Source organism: Chinchilla lanigera, unplaced genomic scaffold (assembly GCF_000276665.1).
Source record: "Chinchilla lanigera isolate Chin_1 unplaced genomic scaffold, ChiLan1.0 scaffold00001, whole genome shotgun sequence".
Lineage (NCBI taxonomy): Eukaryota > Metazoa > Chordata > Mammalia > Rodentia > Chinchillidae > Chinchilla > Chinchilla lanigera.
This window is the reverse complement of record NW_004955402.1, coordinates 38068893-38091161: the sequence shown is the minus strand read 5'-3', so window position 1 is coordinate 38091161 and position 22269 is coordinate 38068893. Positions and strand designations below refer to the sequence as shown.

Here is a 22269-nt window from a genome sequence, read left to right as displayed (position 1 = left end):
ACATTCACCATGAGGACTTGGCATACATACACATCACATCTTAATCCTCTGATGCTTACTACTGAGCCTAGTGCTACTATCTCAGATGCTTTAATTTTATTAAGGTAAAAATAGCTGATAAGTTAAATGAGGCCTGAAGGTATAGATTTGGGAAGGAATGTGGATTTAAACTATTAATGCAATGAACTATATTTCCAGATTTCTTACAAAGTCTGTTGATTGATAGGTGGTCAAGAGATTTTTCCAGGCACTCTGACCCGCTCCATAGAGGTATACTTATTCTACTTTAAAGTAAGCCATGCCTTATTGACGAATCGCCTTCCTTCATAAATGGGTTAGATCTCACCTTCTCATCCATTTCTTTTTTTTTAAATTTTCTTGAACTCTTTCATTCTCATGTGCTGCATTTAGAGTCCAGCTTGCATAACTGTTGTGAAAGTGACCTTGAAGTAGCCAATCCTATTCATTCCAGATGCCTGTCACTGCAAAGGTGACCTACAGGCCTGGCTCAGGGAGAAGCAACCTGCAACTCAGTATAATCCAAAGCAAACCCCAGGAGAGCTCATCCTTGTCATCGTAACTTGTAGGACCGTGTGCAAAGAAGAAAGTGTTCATGGGAGGACTGGGCAGCCTATAAGCAGGGACTCTCTGACTAAATGACATTGATTTGAGACTAGGTGCTCAGAAGAGTGAAGAATCATGCCAGGGCACAAAATCTATAAAGCTAGTCAGATTCATGTTCTCTAAGCCCATGTACTAATTTGTAGACTGTAATCTCACTTAATTTTGAAAACCAAAGATTAAAGTATATTGTGTACATACATGTGCATATATCCACATGCATTTCCACATACATAAAAAGTCTCAGAAGATAACTACACATATTTGTTTTCAAGTGCTTTCTTCATGCATATGCTATTTTGCTTCAGTTTCTCTTTTTTTCACCATAGCTCAAGCACTGGCTACCTTGAAACAGGGTTTAACGATTTTTGCTCACCTGTTATAGATCTGGTGGTGGCACTTTCATACAGAGGAACGCCTTCTCCTGCGTTGTTAAAAGCTTTTAGGGAGATTACATAATGGGAACTTGACTCTGGAGAGAAAGAGAAACAATTTGAACATGCTTGTATTTAGTACTGAAATACTCAGGGTAAACATTTTCCTGAAAACAAATTTAATACAATCTATTAAGTAAATTGAAATAAGTGCACTGAATTCTGGGAAGAACGTGGCATCAATGACAAATAGAATTTTTTTATTTTCCCGAATTCCCATATTGAAGGCAAATGAATGACAAAATAGAAAACTAAAAGCATTTAGGTACTCACTACAAAACCAGGTGAACTGCAAACCCCAAAATGTAAGTGGGTGTGCGCAACCAATGGAAGCTTTAGGCTTGGGCCTTAACTACATCTGCATAGAAAAAACCAGAGGCAAGCATCAAAGCTGAACACAGGATAGTCCCAAAACAGCAGTCAGGTAATGCTGGAGAGCACAGCGGACCATCTGAGAGTAGCACATACAAATGCTTGAAACTGAGCTCCAGTGTCTCTTCTCCAGGTCAGAGTCCAAACTGTGGACAAACTACTAGGAATGGATACAAAGTTCTCCACAGAACCAACGTAACAGAAATGGAAAGGTGAGAGAAGAGAAGAGAGGCCATGGAAATTCTGAATACAAGCTTTCATAGATTTCAGGGTATGCCAGGAGTGGGCAAATTTATTTGTAAATGTCACAGATAATAAATATTTTAATTCTGAAGATCATAGTCTCTCTGTCATTGTCTGTTTTTGTTTGTTCATTTGTGTACCAATCTTCAAATATGGAGAAACTATTCTTGGTCCAGTAGGGAATACAGAAAAACAGGACCTGGGCCTGGTTTCACCTGTCCCCTTCAGTTTTCTGAACCCAGGTTTATTCAAAACAAAAGTACAGGGGCTGGGGATTTAGGTCAGTGGCACAGCCGCTGCCTGGAAAGCACCAGGTCATGAGTTTGATTCCCGGTACTGGAAAACAACAACAACAACAACAACACAAAACAAAAGGACATGGAGCCTTGTGTATTTAGAAAAATTTATTTGACTTTCTGGAAGTGCAGGGAAACACTTCCTAGAAATGGGAGCAACAAATGTTACTGAGGTAGACATTCCTTATGAAGTTTATCACAAGAAAAAATAAAGTAGGGAGGTGGTAAGGCTGTTTAATGAGTGTGTGTACCCATCATTCTGATAGAAAAGTATACACAAAAGAAAATTGAAAGTATGACAACACACGATTGATCAAAACTACAGTTTGCTACTTGAAAATAAACAATATAAAGAAATTATACTAAATATGAAAGAGCAACATAAATTGGAGTAAGAAAAACTCAAAATGAGATGGCACAACTCAAGAAAAAGATATATCCAAAAAAGCCATGTCTGAAACTTAATTGTAGAAATAAAGGGTAATGACAAATAAACTAAACACAATAAGTAGAAAATAAGAAAACCAAGGCTAACAAAACTTTAAAAAAAAGTAAAAAATGTATTTGGGAGAGACTGACAAATATTAAAGTTAGAGAATGATGACCTAACACATACACGGTAGGAGTCATTGGAGAAGAAAACCAAGAAGAAAAAGAGCAGAATAAATACGTTAAAAGTGTTTATTTTACTGATTTAATTTTTTTGGCGTGTGGAGAAAGGTAACATATGACATATGAGGGGAATGAGGTCAGGGTCAGGCTTCCGGACCACAACAGTTTATGCCAGAAGGCGTTAGCATGATTACTTGTAGACACGGTGGCAGTGAACCTATAGTACACATCCCCCTGCGGGCCGTTTGGATCATTGCAAGCTCTGATCTCAATCACTGCTCTAGATAATGAAATATAACTCAAAAATTTTAGAGAGAACATATTTGACTGTAAATCTAGAGATCTGAGCCTAACTGTTATTCACTTACAAGGCATTAGGGAATATTGTCCTCCAGATTAACTGGAAGATGAACTTTAGATGCCCAAAATGATAGGAGGAGATATTGATCTAATAGATAACTGATGAATAATAACTTTAATGAGCTAAGACTAGGTGTAAGGGAGGGTTAAAGGATTTTATTTTACAATGGCTACATGTTCTGGTATTATAGATACACTGTAATAGCAGTAAAAGACTCAGAAAGACTGGGGACAGTCTAATAAAAACAAATGTTTTAATAATTATTACTGCTGTGGTGGTAATTTGTTATTGTACTTTTGAGACTAATGCAATATGGGATAAAACAAGGAAGCAAACATGAAAAATTCTAATTCTATCATCTCCTCTGTCCTTGAGAACTAGACTTTGGTATGGATGAAAGGACATACAGATGCAGTATAGAATAGGTTAAGTAAAGTCTGGTGATCAAAAAGTTTAAATTGAAAATGTACTTTATCTGTCTTCTGGCTCTGTTCAAAGCAGAAGTCTAGAAACATTTACTCATAGAAACAACTATCCCTATTATGCAGACTATAGTTTTGAAAACAAAACTTCTTAATATATAAGGGAGACTTACCATCTCCCTATATATTAAAACTTCTTAATATATAAGAAACAAGGATTTCTTGCAGAACTGGTAGACTCAAAGTTTGAAGTAGGAAACATGCTAAGACAGCCTGAAATATCCCTACACATAGGAAGACAAAAGCAATTGATCTAATGGATTCAAGAGTCATTTTAAAGAGTTTTCTGTTGACCAAGGAGGAAGACAAACTCATGCATAAAGAAAGGCAAGAGTTGCAAGTATTAAACCAACTGAACATGTATGAGTGCATGAATTCATCAAGATGTTTCAAAGAACAGTGCTTCACTTTTGAGGTTGGCAGAGAATCAACTCGCTTTCTTGGAAACTAGTGAAGAAGCAATTATTTTTCATGTCTTTCCTAAATAAACTCCATTGAGGTCTAATAAAACAGCATACAATGGGAAGCCCCTGATTAAAACATTACCATACACATAAAAATCAAATTGTGCAATGAGATACTGCTATTTTTAGCCCCAGTAAATGGACTGACCAAAGCATTCATTAATACATTAACTGCTAAGCTAAAAAGTGACATCTAGACACTAGGTATTTCTTGTTGAAAGAATACACTATTTTCTAGTCTTGACAAAGCCTTCAACTTATTATAGTAACAGCTTTAAAAATGAGTGTATTGTCTCCAACCAGTGATCTCTGACAACTGAGGAGATGGATTTTTCTTCACAAAACTTATATATACATATATATATATATATATATGACATAAATACTACTGTTAAAAAAATTGGCTAAGCCACAATGATCCCAAAGTCACAAATATAGCAAGAAGAATAGAATGTCTAAAATAATCATAGGACTTCCATGCAGCGAATTGATTCCCCTCCACAAAGAATACTTCCTTTTTAAAAACTTATGTTTTCCAACTACTTTGCTATTAAGAAAGTAATTAACCAACAAATGTAAACTGTTCATTGAGATGCAAGGCTATTTGCAGAAAGGTGGACATGGGGTATCAGGTTACTAACTTAATTCTAGGTACAGAAAAAAGTGAGAGTGCATAAAATTAAGCAATAAATTATCTGGCAGAACTTATAAATGTGGTATGAGTTTAGAGACCTAAAGAATGAGTGAGAGATTAGGTCGTGAAATAAGACTTCTCTGCTGATACGCACTTTGAACTAGTACTTGTGGAGAACAGTAGGACTTCAAATAGAAAGATGATAGGAGGTAGAAGCATTTCAGGGAAAGATGGAAAATGGTGAAAATCCATGTAGATAGGCCAGCAAAATGCACCTGTACCAGAACAAACATCCTTTCTAGTTTTTACAGGTGAGACTAAGTCTGATTTTAAACATATCATTTATCTACACAATGAGGACATAAACATTTATGTGAGGTTTGAACCTAATGAAATATGAAATTGCTTTTTGTGGTTCAAATTCCATTTGGTTCAACCTAATACATTTATATATTTGCATTTGCCTAGGTATTTCTCAAGGGACTGAGAATGAGATCAGGAACTCCAAACCTGGATGCTTAGGAGATAGGGTTGTTTTTGGTTTAGTGTAGTTTTGTAATGAGAGAGAAAGGAGAGAGAGAAAGAGAAGTGTGGGGTGGAGGGGGGAGAGAGTGAGAGAGAGAGAGAGAGAGAGAGAGAGAGAGAGAGAGAGAGAGAGAGAGAGAGAGAGAGAGAGAGAGAGAGAGAGATATTTGGCTACATTGTATAGAAGACAGTAAGTTATAAAGACATAATTCATTTAGAAAATAAAACCATTGTATTATTAGCATAAAGAAAATCCACCCAGTGCTGTCAAATTTTCTGGAAATCTAGATTTTCACATGGAATTAGGTTCGGCTGTTAAGTGTTCCCCAGTGGCTCACACAGAAAGGCTCAGTCCCCAGAGTGACAGTACCTTTAAGAGATGACACCTAGTGTGACCTCCTTCGGTGACTATGCCCTTGAAGGGGTCCTGGAACCTGGGCTGCCCCCTCCCAGTCTGCGATGCAATGTCTTGCATCTATATACACCACAACCATTACCATCGACGCCATCAGTGACAGCGCCACCAGGAGGCTGCTGAGCTTGCGCTGTGCTTTTGGGGCTCCGCTACTTAGAGTATTTCATTGTTATCATGTGAAGCTAATACACGGGCCTGTGGCCACTGGTCTATATCCTCAGAGACATTCTGACCCCCACAGCCACACACAGCTCATACACAAGTGGAAAAATAGACACCGATCTTTTCTCAGTCAACATGCCAATCAAAATATCAACATCAACATAGCTGGAACTTTATACCATACCCCTTGGTGAAGAGAACAGACATAAAATGATAAAACAGGTGCTCATTTATGCAAGGAAATTTGGTATGACTGTTTTAGATTCACATCTCCAATGTAGATGATAACTGAGAATTAAGAATGTCATACTTGATCAAGTACTTTGGCTTCCTACACAGGGTTAGCAATGGAAATACACACAGCAGTCGATGAGACACTTGATGCATTCTTGATCTCTCTATTCTCGCCACCCAGCTGCCCAGTTCACATCTTCCTGAACAACATACTCTGCCAAAGCTTCTATAGCATTACTGCATTATTGGCTTTCAGTGTTTTGGACTGTGTATTATTTCTCATTTAAAAACAATGAAAAGAAAATGTTAACTGATTCATTCTTACTATACTGGTTTGAATTTTCACCTCAATCTGAATAACAATAGCATGCATGTTATCAGGGTGCTGCATGGTTCCTGAATGGTATCTATCATTTCCTTACCCACCTCTGATGAATGTGAGGTTAGCGTTACTCCAAGACCTTTGCTAATACTGACACTCATCAAATTTCTGGTCCTCTGAGTAAGGACAGCTCCTTCATTTGACATTTGGCCATGGCATAGAGTGTGCTAGCAAAAAGCCTGGCATCTTACCCTTCCCTCGTTGTTGGGTCAGTGAATTACAACAATCACTGAGTTTCACAAATCCTCACTATCTGTGCCCACGCCAGGGAAAACCATCCTTAAATTTAAATAAGAGGTGATAAGAACGGTTTAGCTTTGAGAAAGGTAAACAGACATGTAATTGCGTTGAAAGGGCATAAGAATATTGCCCTGAGCTAGAAGGGGTCTTGGAAACTTCGTAGTCCAGTATTTTCCAATTGCCGATTAGTACTTTGAATCTCAGGGGAGTTGGCTGACTTCATTAAAAAAAAATAAAGAACAGAATTACCTGGATAGTAAGTGAATCCACTTCACCTCTGACTGCCTTTCCAAAGCCCCTTTTTGTTATGTTCTGCGCACTCTTCCTCCCCACAGATATCTTTTCTGCTCACTCCGGCCCCTGCAATATACTTTTATAATCCTTTATTTTGAATCTACTGAGGAACAATAAGATTTTCTTTTCCCTATTCCATTAACCTTGATCCTTTGCTAAATCTGCCTGAACAACAATAAAAAGATTACCCACGTTATTACTAACTAGTGTACAGTGGGCTATGTTGCTTCAGTCTCTTTTTATGTAGTGATAGAGGCATCTTCTTTGAATGTGTTTGCTGAGGAAGAAGCTTTAAGAGTGAATTGGGAGCGAGGGAGAATGAGGGGGTCCCTCCCCACACATAAAGGGTGTAATTTACAACTGCACCACTAGAGGGCAATGTGGAACTATTTTCTTGCACATGCTCAGAGCTCTTAAACTTTAAAACAAGTAAATCACACAAGTTGCCTGGAATTGCTCCCTCTATAGAAGCATCAAATGAGTTAAACACATTTAATATTATCATAATGAATTTCAGATGAATTAATCATTAATTATGGTCAGACCCCATTGTTCAGGAATACACTTAATGACAATTATGACAGTTAATTTATTTTTTGTATTTGCTAAGATGTTTCAGGCAGGTAGCCTTGAAAAATTTATCAACTGTCTTTGCAAAATGAAGGACAGCAATATTTCTCCTTTGAATTTACTGATTTAACCATATTTGAACAGTGTGGAGTTTGGTAGATATCCATGGGAATTATTTTTCATTGTGGATATTCTGAGCTATCCCACAGATTTCAAATTAAAATCTTTAAGATTGTTTTACCCTGATTTGGCCAATCTCCTCATAGAACATACCAATGTGGGATACAGGAAGCTAAACAAATACATACTTAATAACTCTGAACATCCAAAATGGGTGGCTTCTGGCCAGGACTGCCTCTGTGCCCAGAAAAATGGGGAATAAATGCACATTTATTGATTATAGGGGTTGTTGTAAAAGACAAGGAATAGGTAATCAGGAGAAGCCTTGCTTCGCCTTCCCCAGAGACTCGATGGGTAAAGATCTATTATTTTAAGAGCTCTTGTTGAGTCTTCCCTGACGAGACGAAGTCAACTGGGGGTGAGGAACAAACTAAGAGATGCGCAGACAGCACCTCAGGATGAGACCAGGATGCCAGAGGGAAGAGCAGCGTTATTTTTAATTAATATTTTGTGTGAATTAAGTGCCAGTGGTATGTGCCAGGTTGACAGTCCATGGTCTTTTACTCATTATGTACTTCACTCCATGGCCTCATCCACGCCAAGAGCTCATCACAGCCCGTGTCCCAGCATCTTTTTTTCTTTCTCTGTTAACACTGCCAATAAAACAATTAGAGAAAATTAGAGTAGTTGCTGTTTCCTAATGCAGACACCTGCTCATTGCAATGAACCAGAGCTACTACATCCTCGGAACAGAGGCCACTGCCTGCTGTCAGATGCTAAACGTTACTGGACACCTTTGACCCTACCGGACCTGCCCTGTTTAATTAAGTTTAATGGGTGGACAGCAAATGCAGCTCCTGACTGCATTGATCTTTAAAAGACTGAACAATTCATATTTGAAGATGCGATTTATATAATACATTCAGTTCTACTTCATTACATATCCTCTTTTGTAAATTTAATTAATGGATATTCTAACTAGTGCCCTAATAGAGACTTTTTTCTTTTTCCAAGAACATAATCCAAATAATGGTTAGATTATAACATTATGTGCTCATTAACCAGTCTTATAGCTGCTAGCCTGTCCCCTAGTCAGTGTGAGAAAGTATTCCAGTCCAAAAAAGAAAAAATTAAGATAAGTTTTCTTTAATTTACTTAGGTTTTAGGAAGCAAATCAGATTTAAAATAAAATCTTAAAAAGAAATAGCTCATGGCTCAGTAGATAGGAAATGCTTAAAAATATGTGCTGAGTTGATAAATGCATGAGATATAGAAAGGCAACTTTCTTAGTGGGAGTCGAATCACAAGTACTCCCTAGTCAATTTGAACAAAGAGCTTAAAATTTTTGATCTAATATAGGACCTCCTGATACCTATGGGTTCATGGACAATGGATCCAAAGATAGGGCAAATCTCTTCCTTGCACTTGGGTTTTCACACTCATGCCTTCTCCATTGATGCATGTGTTCACCTAAAATTTTCTTTAAGCATCTCCTACTAGAGATTGTCATACATTTTCTAGGGTATACAAATATTTTTACCCTCTCTCCAGAGTGAGAAGACACCTTATTTTCTCTGACAAATTTTTTTAAAGGAAGAAACTATATTGGATGTTGGAAATTTACAAAGATCAGAGCAAAGTTTTCTGGAATTGGGGAGGTTTGTGTGAACAATGGGAGGTTTGCTGAAGTTTTTGATGAGAAGTCTGAGGGTAAGGAATAAAATACGCAAATGGAAGGGAACAGTTTACAGTGGTTACGGCACAGTGCGTGTTGCAAATACAATTTGAAGACAGTGGTAACAGCTCCCCCTTTCCTCCACTTTCTTCTAGTATTAATACAGGTGGTAGCTTCCCTTGGACTTTGTTTACCACACATTCAGTATTTTGCTTAATTCTTACCTTAATCCGGTTCATGGCATGGGGCATGCACTGAATAGATTTAATTACATAAAAATTACACATATTCATGGTACATCATGATTTTTGTGTATATATGCACTGCATAATGTTCAACTCACAGGAAATGTATCTCTCTAAATATTATTCATTTCTTTATACTGGAAACATTCCAAATCCTTTTTTTGTGTGTAGCTTTTCTGAGATACATGATAGTTTTTCATTATCTCTGCAGTTACCTATTGTGCAATGCAACACAACAGCTCATTTTTCCTATGTAACTGTAACTTAGAGAGGGACAGATGGAGAAATATTGATCAATGAGTAATAAGTATGCGTGGAAGGATGAATGACTATCATCTTTTTATAGTAAGTGATAGAATGTCTAATTCCACAGCTTAGCTTCTCATTCTCTGTACTTCTTGTCTTTTATCCGATAAGAGATGATGAGTTAAGAACATTTTGACCAAGTGTCAAACTGTGCTTTTAGGGAAATTGATTTCCCAGAACCATATATTCAAAGAAAAATGAAAGGGAGGTTGAAAGTACATATACTTCAGAGACCACTGCATTTGTCTAGATGAAGATCACAAGTACCTGGCTGAGGTACTACAGAATAAATGAAGAGCTAAAGGTTTTTGCAACAATATTTGTAGATATATTTATTTGAAGGGGTGATGGGGAAAGGAAAAACAGAATGACTTTAGTTGTTGCCTATGATAGGGAGGTGAAATCTTTGTGAGGTCTAGGAAATCACAAGCAAGAGAAGAAATCTCTGCTCTGTCATCCTGGCTGTAGAGAAGAAGACCAGCTATCAAAGTAATTAGAGGCATAGTGCATCTTTGCTTTTAGCTGTGAGAAAGTAATGCATGTACTAAAGATACTCTTCAAAAGAATTGCATCTCTGTTTGTTCCACTAGATGAGCTAGTGGATTTGAGGTTATTTAGTCTCAGACTGGGAATAGTCTGCTTGAGGTTTTTGGCTTTACCTTGGTGAGTGTGACCAAACTTACGTGATAACTTTGTATTTCCTTCCATTGTATTTAGACAAAGCAAAGTCATGTGTACATGCTTTGATAGTAGAAACAATTCTTCATTAGTTATCTCAAAGTATGTAGCACAAGGATGACCATTCCCATTTTAGAAATGGGGGAACGAGGTCCACTTGTGGTGAATTCAGCAGGAGAAGACACAAGGAAGACCTGAGTGCCTAATATGTTCTCAGATGCACTTCTCCATGTGGCAGGACTAGAAGGTTTGCTTTTTCTCTGGATCTTTTTGCAGAGCAGCCTTTGCCCATCACTTATAGCAGAATAAACATTCTTCACCTGCTTCAGTCAGTGAGGTGGGCTTTGGCAGAGAGCCCTCTGAGCCAGGAACATGATTGAGTAAATGCTGAGGTTACAAAGTGCTACACATAGCTTACAAATGGAGCACTTAATGAAATGATTTCTCAGCACAGCTTTACATCAGGAAATTAGCTAGTGACATTACAACCAAACACATAGGCTTTCCACTCTTTGTTCACATTTCTTTTGGAAAAGAAAAACTGATTTAAATATAGAACAAATGGGAATATTCTATGACCACCTAAGGACTCAATTAGAAAGAAATACAAATGCTGTTCATTTAGTGAATGCAAGTAAACAAATCACTACTTTGGTGTAAAAAGTCAGTTAAACTGACTACTTAAGAGAAATGTCATAAGATGAATTTTTAATCAGGAAGTTAAAAATGAAGCTCTTAAAGAGTAAATGGGCGCCATCTCTTCTTCCCTTCCCATTTCTTTATTCCTTTTCCTGCACTGTGGTGTCATTCTCCTTCCTACTTTCCTCACTCACTCCTTTGGATTGGAGGGAGAGGGGAAGGAAAGGAAGAAGTAGAATGTAGAAAACAACATGAGGAGCGAGAGAATAGTAGGTTCTTTAAAAGAAGAGTGACTCAGGAGTCTGGATGCCAGTGTAATAAACAGAGCCCTTGTTTAGGAGCACAAGGTGCCAACATGGAAACGTTTTATTGTACTTATCTTCACCAGAACATGATCAGCTGGTATGGTGGTTAGTCCATTCCAGTGATGAGAAAAGCACAGACCTTCAAGAAAGACTATTTGAACTCAAAGCCGGTTCATCCTACTCTACCATCTTCCCATATTTCATTGCAGGATAATGACTAAGGAAACAACATCAAGAGGCCCAGGAAAGCTGTACTTTCTTTGAAATGAAAACTAGAAATAATGACACAAGATAGAAATAATTGGGGAGCTTCTGTATGATGCCCTGCTTTAAGCAGAGCCCAGATTGAATGGGTCTCTTTTTAGTGATGTATACTAACATCACATATTTTCCCCTAACCTTGTGGAACATTAGTATACATGATGGTTACTATTACATTATATTTTGGTTTTGCTTTTTTATTCAGAAAGTGTGAGACCCCAGGAGTGTATGTGTGTGCAGGCATGTGCCTATCATGTGTGTACTGACCTTCACTGTTTTCCAATTTCACTGGCAATGGCCTTTGGTTTGTGAATGCTGATCTTTAATTACCAAGGGTACCAATTAGATGAGACTCAAGTAACCCACAGCCTTCATGCACAGACACAATGTGTCACTACTTACAATCATAGTTGCCATTTCTTTAGATACTGTTGCTTCTCTTTTCTGCATTACTCTGAGATGAAGTTGAATTTAAAGCAACTCACTAAATACTATTAAAAATCATTGCCCCTGTTACTTGGTGAGAAAGTGTAAATATTCTATATGGATTCTGTCCATGTGGTAGTTACTAGCCACATTTAGCTGCTGGAGACTTAGACTGTGAGGTTTATTTTATTTTATTTAATTTTAATTAATGTCTATCGCCATATATGGCCAGTGGCTTCCATGTCACCTTGTACACTTAAATGGAAACTCTGCTTACTCTTCCCTCTAGTACTGTCACCATAACTGCAAACCCTGCAGACAAGTCGCCAGCAGAAAAAACAGACTCAGTGTAAGTGTTACTGTTGCAGTGTCTCCATTTTTCTCTTCACATGGAAAGTAATTTATTTCATGTACATGCTATGGCCTTATTGCCTAGGTTGAAGTTTAACAGGTTGCATGCATATATTGGATTTTTTTTTTTGTACCAGGAATCAAACTCAGGACCTTGTACTTGCCAAGCAGGTGCTTATACCACTGAGCTATATCCTTGGCCCCATATATTGTATTTGAAAGTAATAAATAATGCATTTGTTTTATGTCATATAATTTCTTTTATACATCATAATTATTTCTTGTTGCTTAGCAATATTATTGCCTCAATGGATAAAACTTCCAAGTACTCATGATGTCCATTCCTGTATCTAAACTGTGAAGCTGCTGCTCATTTGAATGTATTATGTACAGAGGAAAATATGGCTAGATGGAAAAAAACTATTAGTAATGGAAAAAGACATTAAATTGATGATAATTCTGAGGTGCTGTAAAACAGAACCCATTTTTAGCTGGTGCATTAATACAAGACAAATTAAAGTTGAAATAATTATATAAGAATAAAGATCTTGCAAAAATAATTACTACCAGTGACAAATGACACACAGAATACAGCATGAGGCCATATGACCATAAATAAGTATAACTTCTGGCCTAAATTCTTAAGGAAATCAACCAGTATTTTAGTTACCCAGTTGGATCATTTTGAGAGAGTGAACCACAGACACTTGAAAAAAATGACTTATACTAAACACGAATTCTGCCAAAAAGTAAACAAATGTCAGTATCAGTAGCAATATTGAGTATATCTTTGGAAAAAATTTATCATAAAAGATACTCTCTTAACAAGAAGAAACAGGGGAATATAAAACACAGAAGACTTATGGGAGCCTGAAAAATATTTTGAATCACAACATTCTTAGTATAGTTTTGGAGTGTAAAAGAGAATTTTTCTAAAAGTACCTAATGTTGAGCTAGATTTTAGTATAGTTGCATATTTGGGAAATTTTACTATTAAAACTACAGAGAAAAGAAATGACCTATCCAGGTGGGGTGAGATAAGTATTCGCTCAGGCTGAGCTTTCTTTGGTCTCATTTTCAGGGAGAACTGGAAAGAGGAAAGTAGTAAGAACACAACATTTAGGTACGTACAACTCAAAGGAGCTACACATCTAGAATGGTTAAGACTGTACTGAATTCTCAGTGGGAATCACAGAGCTTTTAAGATCAAGGCTCACATGAGATCAGACGTGTTCACAATGGTATAGCCACAGACAAAGATCAAGGCTCAGAATGACAAGAGTTTTTTCCAGATTTCTCCCCATAGCGGTATAAAAAGTGGAAAGGCCATAGGCAATGAGATTGACATATTTGCACTAGATATAAATTTACTGCTATTGAAGAAATATTCTTGAGCAGTTTTCCAAATTCCTCTAATCGTTCTTTTCTTCTCTTAGTTAATATGTACAGGTAAGTTGTATTGCCTCTACTGAACATATATACTATTGATATAATATGTTAAAGTAACTAGAACCTAGGTCAACATTCAGTAGATGGCATTTATTTTATTATGATGATCTAAAATAAATAATGCCACTTCTTATGCTATTCAATATAACTTAATTAAAAATTTGTTCTTTTGGGGGGTTTCTACTTTTCTGACTGTTATCTAATTCTTTTGTTATTGATTGATTGATTGCAGACCTGGAAAGGGACTTGCACATACTTGGCAAGAACCCTATTATTGAGCTCCATCCTAGACCCTCTGCCCAGCAAAATCAGCTTTTGGTGTAGGTTGAGCAAAAAAATTTCCCTTTGCCACTTCCATGCCTGTGCAATAATATTGAAAATCCCATCTTCCACTTTATGGATTATGAGAGGAAATACAGCTACGATTCTAACTAGTCAGGAAGCCTCCCATGGCCACAGAGCCCCGGGCCTCTGAAGTCTGCACACTGAGACTATACTTCTGACAGGATGTTAGGTCCCAGAATAACTTTTCCTTGAATATTTTGAGTAGATTATTTAAGGGAGAAAAGGAATAAAGCTTAAAACAAGCTGCAAAAGAGGAGATGATCTCACCATTTTTAAGAATTGTTATTTAAAAATTTTTATTAGAAATGTCATTTTATTACTTATTGTGCTTTTCCCTTTCCTTTCCTTTTCTTTCTTTTCCAACAATAAAGAGATTAAAAATGATAGTTAAAATTTCTAGAAAACTTTCCTTACAAAGTTTTTCACAAGACACTGTAAATAGTAATATCACTGGAATAAATATTATCCTAAGAAAATCGGGGAGTTTGGGCATTTTCTGGCTGGTTTCTATGCTATAAATTTGATTTATTTGGCTAAGCATAAATCATAAGATAGGAAAGCACAATCAGTGAGAAAATAGAGCAAATGAAAACAAGCATGCGATCATCTCAATTCAGGCGGAAAAAATATTTTACACAATTCAGCATTCTTTCATGAAGAAGACATTAAAAAAAGCTAAGAACATAGGGAGTATAACTCAGTAAAACAAAAATTATGTATAAAGCTTCAAAAGCAATTACCATACTCAATTTTGAAAGACTAAAAGCTTCTTCAATATTGAGAACAAGATATTAGAGTCAACAGATATTGGAAGTTCTACCATAGTACTTAGGAAAGAAAAAGAACAAACATGACTCCAAATTGGAAATGATGACATGAAATTATTTTTGTTCACAGATGATAAACTCATATGTAAAAAATTCTAAAAATCTAACAACAACTCTAGAGCAAATAAATAAATGCAGTGAATAGCAAGACTGAAATTCAACATAAAATAATAGTTGCATTGCTTACATGGTGACCATAAACAATCTGAAAAAGAAATTTATGAGAACAATTCCATTTACAATAGCATCAGAAAAGAATACAATACTTAGGTATTCACAAAGGAAGTGGAAGATTTGCCAGTGTAAACTACAAAATATTGAAGAAAGAAATTGAAAAAGACATAAGCAAGTAGAAACACCATCCATAAAGACTGCATTACTTAATTTTGGTAAGATGTCAGAACTACCCAGAGTGATCTATAAATTCGATGAAACTCCTGTCACAATTCTGAGATTTTTGCAAAATAAAATGCACATCTTACAATTCAGTTGGAATTTCAAGGGGATTTAAGAGACAATATATATTGAAAAACAAGAACAAACCTAAATGACACACTTTATAGTTTCAAAAGTTATGACAAATCTCCAGTAATCAAAACAGTATGGTCCTGGAATAAACATAAATATATAGATCAATGGAATAGGATAGAAAACTCTCACCTATAACTTCAAATGATTTTGAAGAAGGGTTTCAAGATCATTCAGTGAGAAAATGCCAGTCTTTACAATTAATGTTGCAAGAAAAATTGGATATTCGTATGCAAAAGAATCAAGTTGAACCCTCACCTAATTCAACATACAAAAGTTAATTCCAATTAGATCAAAGTTGACACCTAACACTAAGAACTCTTAGAAGAGAAAATCTTGAAGACATTGGATTTGGTAATGATTTTTTGGATATGGCATTAAAGAGGAAAAAAATAGGCAATTGAGACTGCATGAAAATGTTTAAAAATTGGTACATCAGGAGACAATACCAGCAGAGCAAAAGAGTACAAGTAGTGTGGGAGAAAAGATTTACAAATCATATATGTGATAGAAAATCAATATCAAGGATATACACAGATCTCCTAAAACTCAACAACAAAAAACAAACAGTGCGATTGAAAAACAGACAAAACGGTCAGTAAACAATTCTCCAAAGAGAATATACAACTGCCCAACGACTACATGCAAAGGTTCTCAGCATGGCTAATTATTAGAAGAGTGCAAATCAAAACTTTGATGAGACACCATTTTACTGCTATCAGGATAACTATTGTTTCAAAGAAATTAGAAGTGTCAGCAGAGATGCAGAAAAATTCAAACACGTGCACTTTTAGTAGAAAAATAGTGCAACTACTACGGAAAGTAGTGTGGTAGATTATCTTATGATACAGCAATTCAACTTCCTCAAATATAACCAAAGGAACTGAAAGCAGAATCTTAAATATATATGTGTCCATATTCATTGCAGCATCTGTCACAGTTGCTAAAACATGAAAGCAACTCAAGTGCCCACTGAGGAATACACATGTGTATCTATAAAGAATAGAATACTATTCTGCATTAAAAAGGAGGAAAATTCTGATATATTCTGTAGCATGGACTAATCTTTAGGACATCAACTTGAGTAAAGCCATTCACACAAAGGGAAAAATAAACACCTCTGTGATTCCATTAAGGCCTAGAAAGACACATATTGTATGTTCTCCTTCGTTTTTGGAAGCTGGAAAAGTTAGTGACTAGAAGTAGAAAATAGAACAGGGGTTATTAGAGACTAGGAAATGTGAGGGGTAGAGAAAAGGTAGAAAATGAGAAGGGAAATACTGTTAGAAGGGGAGTGAATTGCTGATCTGTAACGCAGTACAGTAATTAGCCTACATGAGTTGAGCGTATACTTCACAGTAACTAGAGAAGATTCCAAGGATTGCTGACACAGAAATGCTGATATTTTAGGAGATATAAATGCTCATTATTCTGATTTGATTATTATGCATTGCATATGTACATCAGATTATAAAGCTGTACATCATAATTATAACTATTAGATCCCAATTAAAATAAAAAAGATAATAGAGAATACAGAGGAATTTTAAAAATCGTGGAAATAGAAAGTACTATGGTGGTTGCCAGCATGCCAGAGGAAGCACAGGACTTCTCATTTCATAAGTGTAGAGTCTCACGCTGCGAGTGGTGGCGCATGCCCGTAACCCTAGCATTCTGGAAGCTCAGGTGGGAGGATCCCTGTGAGTTCGAGGCCAGCCGGGGGCACAAGGCGAATGAGGTGAAGACCAACTTGAACTGCATAGTGAGCCCTGTCTCAGAAAGACTAAAAAAATTTTGGTTTTACAAAATGAAAAGAGTTCTAGAGATTGGTGGTGGTGATGATTGTACATTAGGAGTGCAATTAAAAACAGTGAACTATATACTTTTAGCAGTGAAAATGCTAAATTTTCTAGAGTTTATTTTTCCATAAAATTTGAATGAAGAGTGTAAGAGTTATCTCAATGCCCTATCCAGATTTTCTTAAATATCAAACTACCTGTGCATGCTTAAGATTAAAGAAATGTTTAAAATATTTCAAACCATAAAAAGAGTGGAATCCTAGAGTGTTCTTACTTTTCGTTGTCTCTGTGCCACAATTTTATATATTTACCTGGCATATGAGAAGTATAAACAAAGAAAAATTTATTTTATTTTTCCTTTGTGAGCATAAAAAGCTAATCCTTTTTTTTTAAATATAAGAATTTGACTCAGAATAAGAATAAGAAAGTATGGAAGTAAAATTAGATATATAGAGAGAGACAAACAGAGTTTTAAAGTTCCACAGATGAATCAAAATATATATTTCATGCTGTACTGGAGATTCACTCCATGGCCTAAGTTGAAACAGGGTCTTGCAAAATTGAGAAATTGCCCAGGTGGGGCTTGAACTTGAACTTGTGATTCTCCCTGCCTCGGCCTCCCAGCATGCTGAGATTACAGGCCAGCACCATGCCTGGCTCAGTAATGAAAAAAACATACTTCTCCACTCCAGGATGCAGAACAAATATAAATTGATTAGTCACACAATATCCTGTCCAAGAATGTACTGGCAACACAGTTACAATGAAGAGATGCCCTGACAGTTTAATAGAAAAATAAGTAACAGTTTATCTGTGTATAGTCCACAGTATGCGACTTCCTTCTCTGCATCTCACTCCTGGCCCTATACCTGTGATCAAGAAGGGACAGGACCCCGGGCGTCCAGACGCTCTTGTGCACTGTGAAGGGGGTCCCCGAGCACTGCACTATCACATGGCTCACTTGGGCAGGGCTCCCTGTGGTCCCACAGGCACTGGTGACTCTAATGACCATGGAACTCACTTTGCAGGGAAGCTATGCATTTTGCTAAAATTCAAATAGATGTGTTTATTACTAAAATCACTGTTTTTGGAGAAAGTCAGAAAATTCGATTCATTGAAAGATCTGGGTGGAATCCTATCAGCTGTAAATTGGTTGACCATGGCAAACCCACTTTATCTTTTTGAGAATCAATTTTTTCACCTTTGAATGCCTTAATTTAGCTACTTACTTTTTCACTCCATTACTAGTTTTTAAGTGTTTGCAATATGCCAGGAACTCTGATGCTCATTGGGGCTACAGAAAGGGAAAGGAAGGGTAGGGAGAGAGGGAGAAAGAGGGAGAGGGAGAGGGAGAAGGAAAGGGAGAGGGAAAGGAGAGGGAGAGGGAGAGGAAGAGGGAGAGGGAGAGGGAGAAGGAGAGGGAGAGAGAAAGGTAGAGAGAGAGGAAGAGGGAGAGGAATGAAATAGAACGATATAACTAATAGGATATTTCAGGACGGTCATAATTATTCATGTATGCTTTCTTCTTTAATGAACATATGACCAGTTAGAGATGAGTACCCTTATTCACCCTTCAAGGAGGAGTGGTTTTCTTCCCTCTCCCTTCTTCCTTCCCATATTCTTCTCTCCCTATCTCTCTCTCTCTCCCTCCCTCCTCCCTCCCCTCTCCCTCCCCATTTACCTTTTCCTCTCTTCCTCTTCCCCTCCCTGCCTCCCTACCCTTCCATTCCCTTTCTATAGCCCCAATGTGTATCAGAGTTCACAGCACATTATAAACACTTAAAAATTATTTATTAATGGAATGAAAAAATAAGCAGCTACATTAAGGCACCCAAAAGTCAAAAAAATGATCCTTAAAAAGATAAAGTACTTTTGCCAAGGTCAACCAGTTTCCAGCTGATAGTCGGGACTCAACCCAGATCTTTAAAGTCTTCCTCCTAAGCAATTCTCCTGCAAGAAAATTCCTGTGATAAAACAAGCCAGCTGTCTGCGAGAATCTCCTCCTCTGTAAACTGGAATATAAAATCTATAATGACTACAGCTTTGTCAGCAAAGGATTTGTTGTATTTCTTTTGTGGAATGTGAAAAATACGTGTGTTGGTCTCATAAATTTCCTGAGCAATCACCCACTGTTCCCTCAGCCTTTTTGATGTCAGAAAAGTATGTGCTTGACTGATTCTCAAATGAATAATTCTAACAAGACATTTCCACTATGCTGCACTTTTGCTTATGATTAGTAATAGTAAGGTGAGCACTTGATTAATGGATATTTTAACAATGCTCAATACTAGAACACTCACACTTTCCTGGCCTCATCCTTTACCCATCAGCCATAACAATTTCTGAGCTGATCTCTTCCAAAACCATTAAATCTGGTAATGGACTAAGTGGGCTGCCATCCATGGGTTTAAGTATTAGTGTTCACTCAGGAAATGCAGTTTTCTGCTTTTTCTTTATCCTTGACAAGAGAATTCATTGAATATTTAACAGGACAAAAATTTCACCAGTAGGAGAAACGTGGTGAAGATCTATGGGAAGCAGTTTGTTTTCTATACTTTGTGTGTACCTGGGCAGGTGGCAGACCGGTATCAGAGCTCCAAGCCTAACCTAGCATTTATACATTTTAGAAATAAGAAATAAGATATGTGAGAAACAAAGCTGGTGAGTGAGAAATCTGGAAAAACAGAGATAGCATGACCATCACTTCACCATACATTTAAAAGAAGGGCTAGGGAATAAAAAAATAAAAAATATTTCACCCAAATCACCTTTATTTACTTTGATATTAATTATGAGGGAATAGCCTACAAAGGTTTAGATTTTTATATTATCCATGTCATTTTGCATTTTATAGTATGGTGAATTTAGTAGCAGAAGCCTTCAGTATTTTTTCCTCTGATCATTTCCCACTTCTTTTATAAAAACAAAAACAAAAGAAAACAAAAATACAAACAGAAACAAAAACCCCAGGAACATTTACTGGGGAAATAACAGAAAAAAGTCTATTTTCCCAGCTGATCTTACAAGTAGGTTTCCCTGAGAAGATCAGGGATGATTTCTCTATAGTTATTAAAAAAGAAAAATCCTTATTAAACTTATCAAGTGATTTTATAGACTACACGTTAATCTTTGCAACAACCTCAACATATCTGTATATTTGTCTGAGTTTGGCAGTAGACATCAAGTTTTGGACTCTGTTATGTGTCAGTGGTCTCTCAGCTAATAAAACATGGGCCCAGATTGTAGGTTAAGACTTTGATTCTATGTCTAGCCTTCTTTCTACACAGCCATAATTGGTAATATTTCCATCTTTGGCACTTGATGCATGATGATTGAGTTGCTGATTTACAGCATTAAACTCCAAATATGCTAATGCTCCAATAACTTTCTCTAATTAGTTAGATAGAGTTATGAAAGTAATTCTATTTTGCAGTTATTATACTGTTAATGATTGAACAATTTTCTTATTATGATATTTTTGCACCTGCAGTATGTGTCTCATTGATAGTAATAACCAGTCTGGTCTCTGGGAAGCACTACAGGTCTACACTTAGACCTGTAGCAACATTTTTTAGAGAAAACAAACCATTTTATTTGTAAGTTTTCTTGCAAGTTGTTATTGCTCAATTCAATGCATTAGAAAAATCTACTGCGGATTGCCCAATTCTCTACATTATTGGCAATTCTGGAGAGCAGGAGCAGAGGACAGACGTGGATGAGACTGAAAATCACCTTTAAAGGACAAAGTTGCATGTGGGAGAAGTTCAAAGGGCCTAATGCAAATGTGAGTGTGTGCACGCTGGGAGGAGGGGCAGGCCCATTAATGGAACAATCCGTTCCTTTGTTTTTTCTAGGTGATAACTATAAGAACGTGTTACCTTTTCTTATCATAACTTTCGAGTGGGTGGTTAAAACTTTCTCCCTTGGAAGCTTGTACTTGTTTTAACTTTAAACTTCTGTAGTTTCAGAAAGAAACGGAAATAATCCCTGAACAATTCTTCAGTTACTAAATGTCTAAAAAGTAACTTAGAATTGAGAAAATTACTTTAGAACTTCAGAGGGACCAGCTCCATTAGCTAGACATCTCTCAAAGCTATGCTTCACGTTCACAAGATAACATGTGAAAGGCGCATAACCCGGTGTACAACAGCACAGCGAGGATGATGTGCTTTTGAGTCAGGCAATTTGGATCCTGGTTATATCACTTTCCAGCTAAGAGACTTGGTAAAAGTCTCTTCAGATTTCTTAGACTCAGTTTAATTTTATATAATTGGTGTTAATGTATCAGTGAGATGCCATCAGTCAGCACGTCTTTCTCTTAGGATGAATGGGAGAATCAACTCAGACAGTGCATACAAAATGCATAGAATTTGGTACAAGGTAAGTGCTCAATTAATGTCACTTATTACCATTACAATGGGCAGTCTAAGGCTTCTATTGTTTGTAATGCATGTATCAAGTGAGTTTCCTGGTTGTATACCATACTGTAGTCTAAAAGACATTATTGGCTTATTTGGTTGAACAGTATTACTACTGGGACAGTATTACTATTGTGATTTCTTATTTTCTCTTCAAAGTCTAGTTAATACAATAGGATTCACAGAAAATAAAAATTTCACTGTCGTATTTTACAAAGCTCTGCATGTTTATGACGACACCTTATGCAGAAAACTAGAGGAGAAATCTTTAAAACCAGATTTGGATTCCTGTTGATACATGATCCTTCTTTCAGAAATAACATTATCCTTTGCTACATTGAAAGGATCACATTTTCTCTTCCCACACATTTTCTTATGAAGGCTCAGGGGACATTTTTTCCTAATATGACAGATTGAGGAAACCAGGATAGCACTTCTAAGTAATGACCAACAACAGGAAAATCATTGTGACGTGTGCTGTCGCCATCCGAAACTTCAAAATGCTTCCCTTCGTCATTCAGACAACAAAGCACTGAGAAAATCATGGCTTCATTCC

At 36.7% G+C, this 22269-nt stretch overlaps 1 protein-coding gene across 3 annotated transcripts in view; it reads right to left on the bottom strand.

The window, feature by feature from the left end:
- The window catches only part of Dcc (DCC netrin 1 receptor), a 1095765-nt gene that overhangs the window by 127715 nt on the left and 945781 nt on the right, over window positions 1–22269 (bottom strand). For all 3 annotated transcript variants that reach the window (XM_005372942.2, XM_005372943.2, XM_005372944.2), the window contains exon 16: window positions 998–1093. In XM_005372942.2, the coding sequence (XP_005372999.1) occupies window positions 998–1093 (96 nt within the window). The remainder of the gene's footprint in view (window positions 1–997; window positions 1094–22269) is intronic.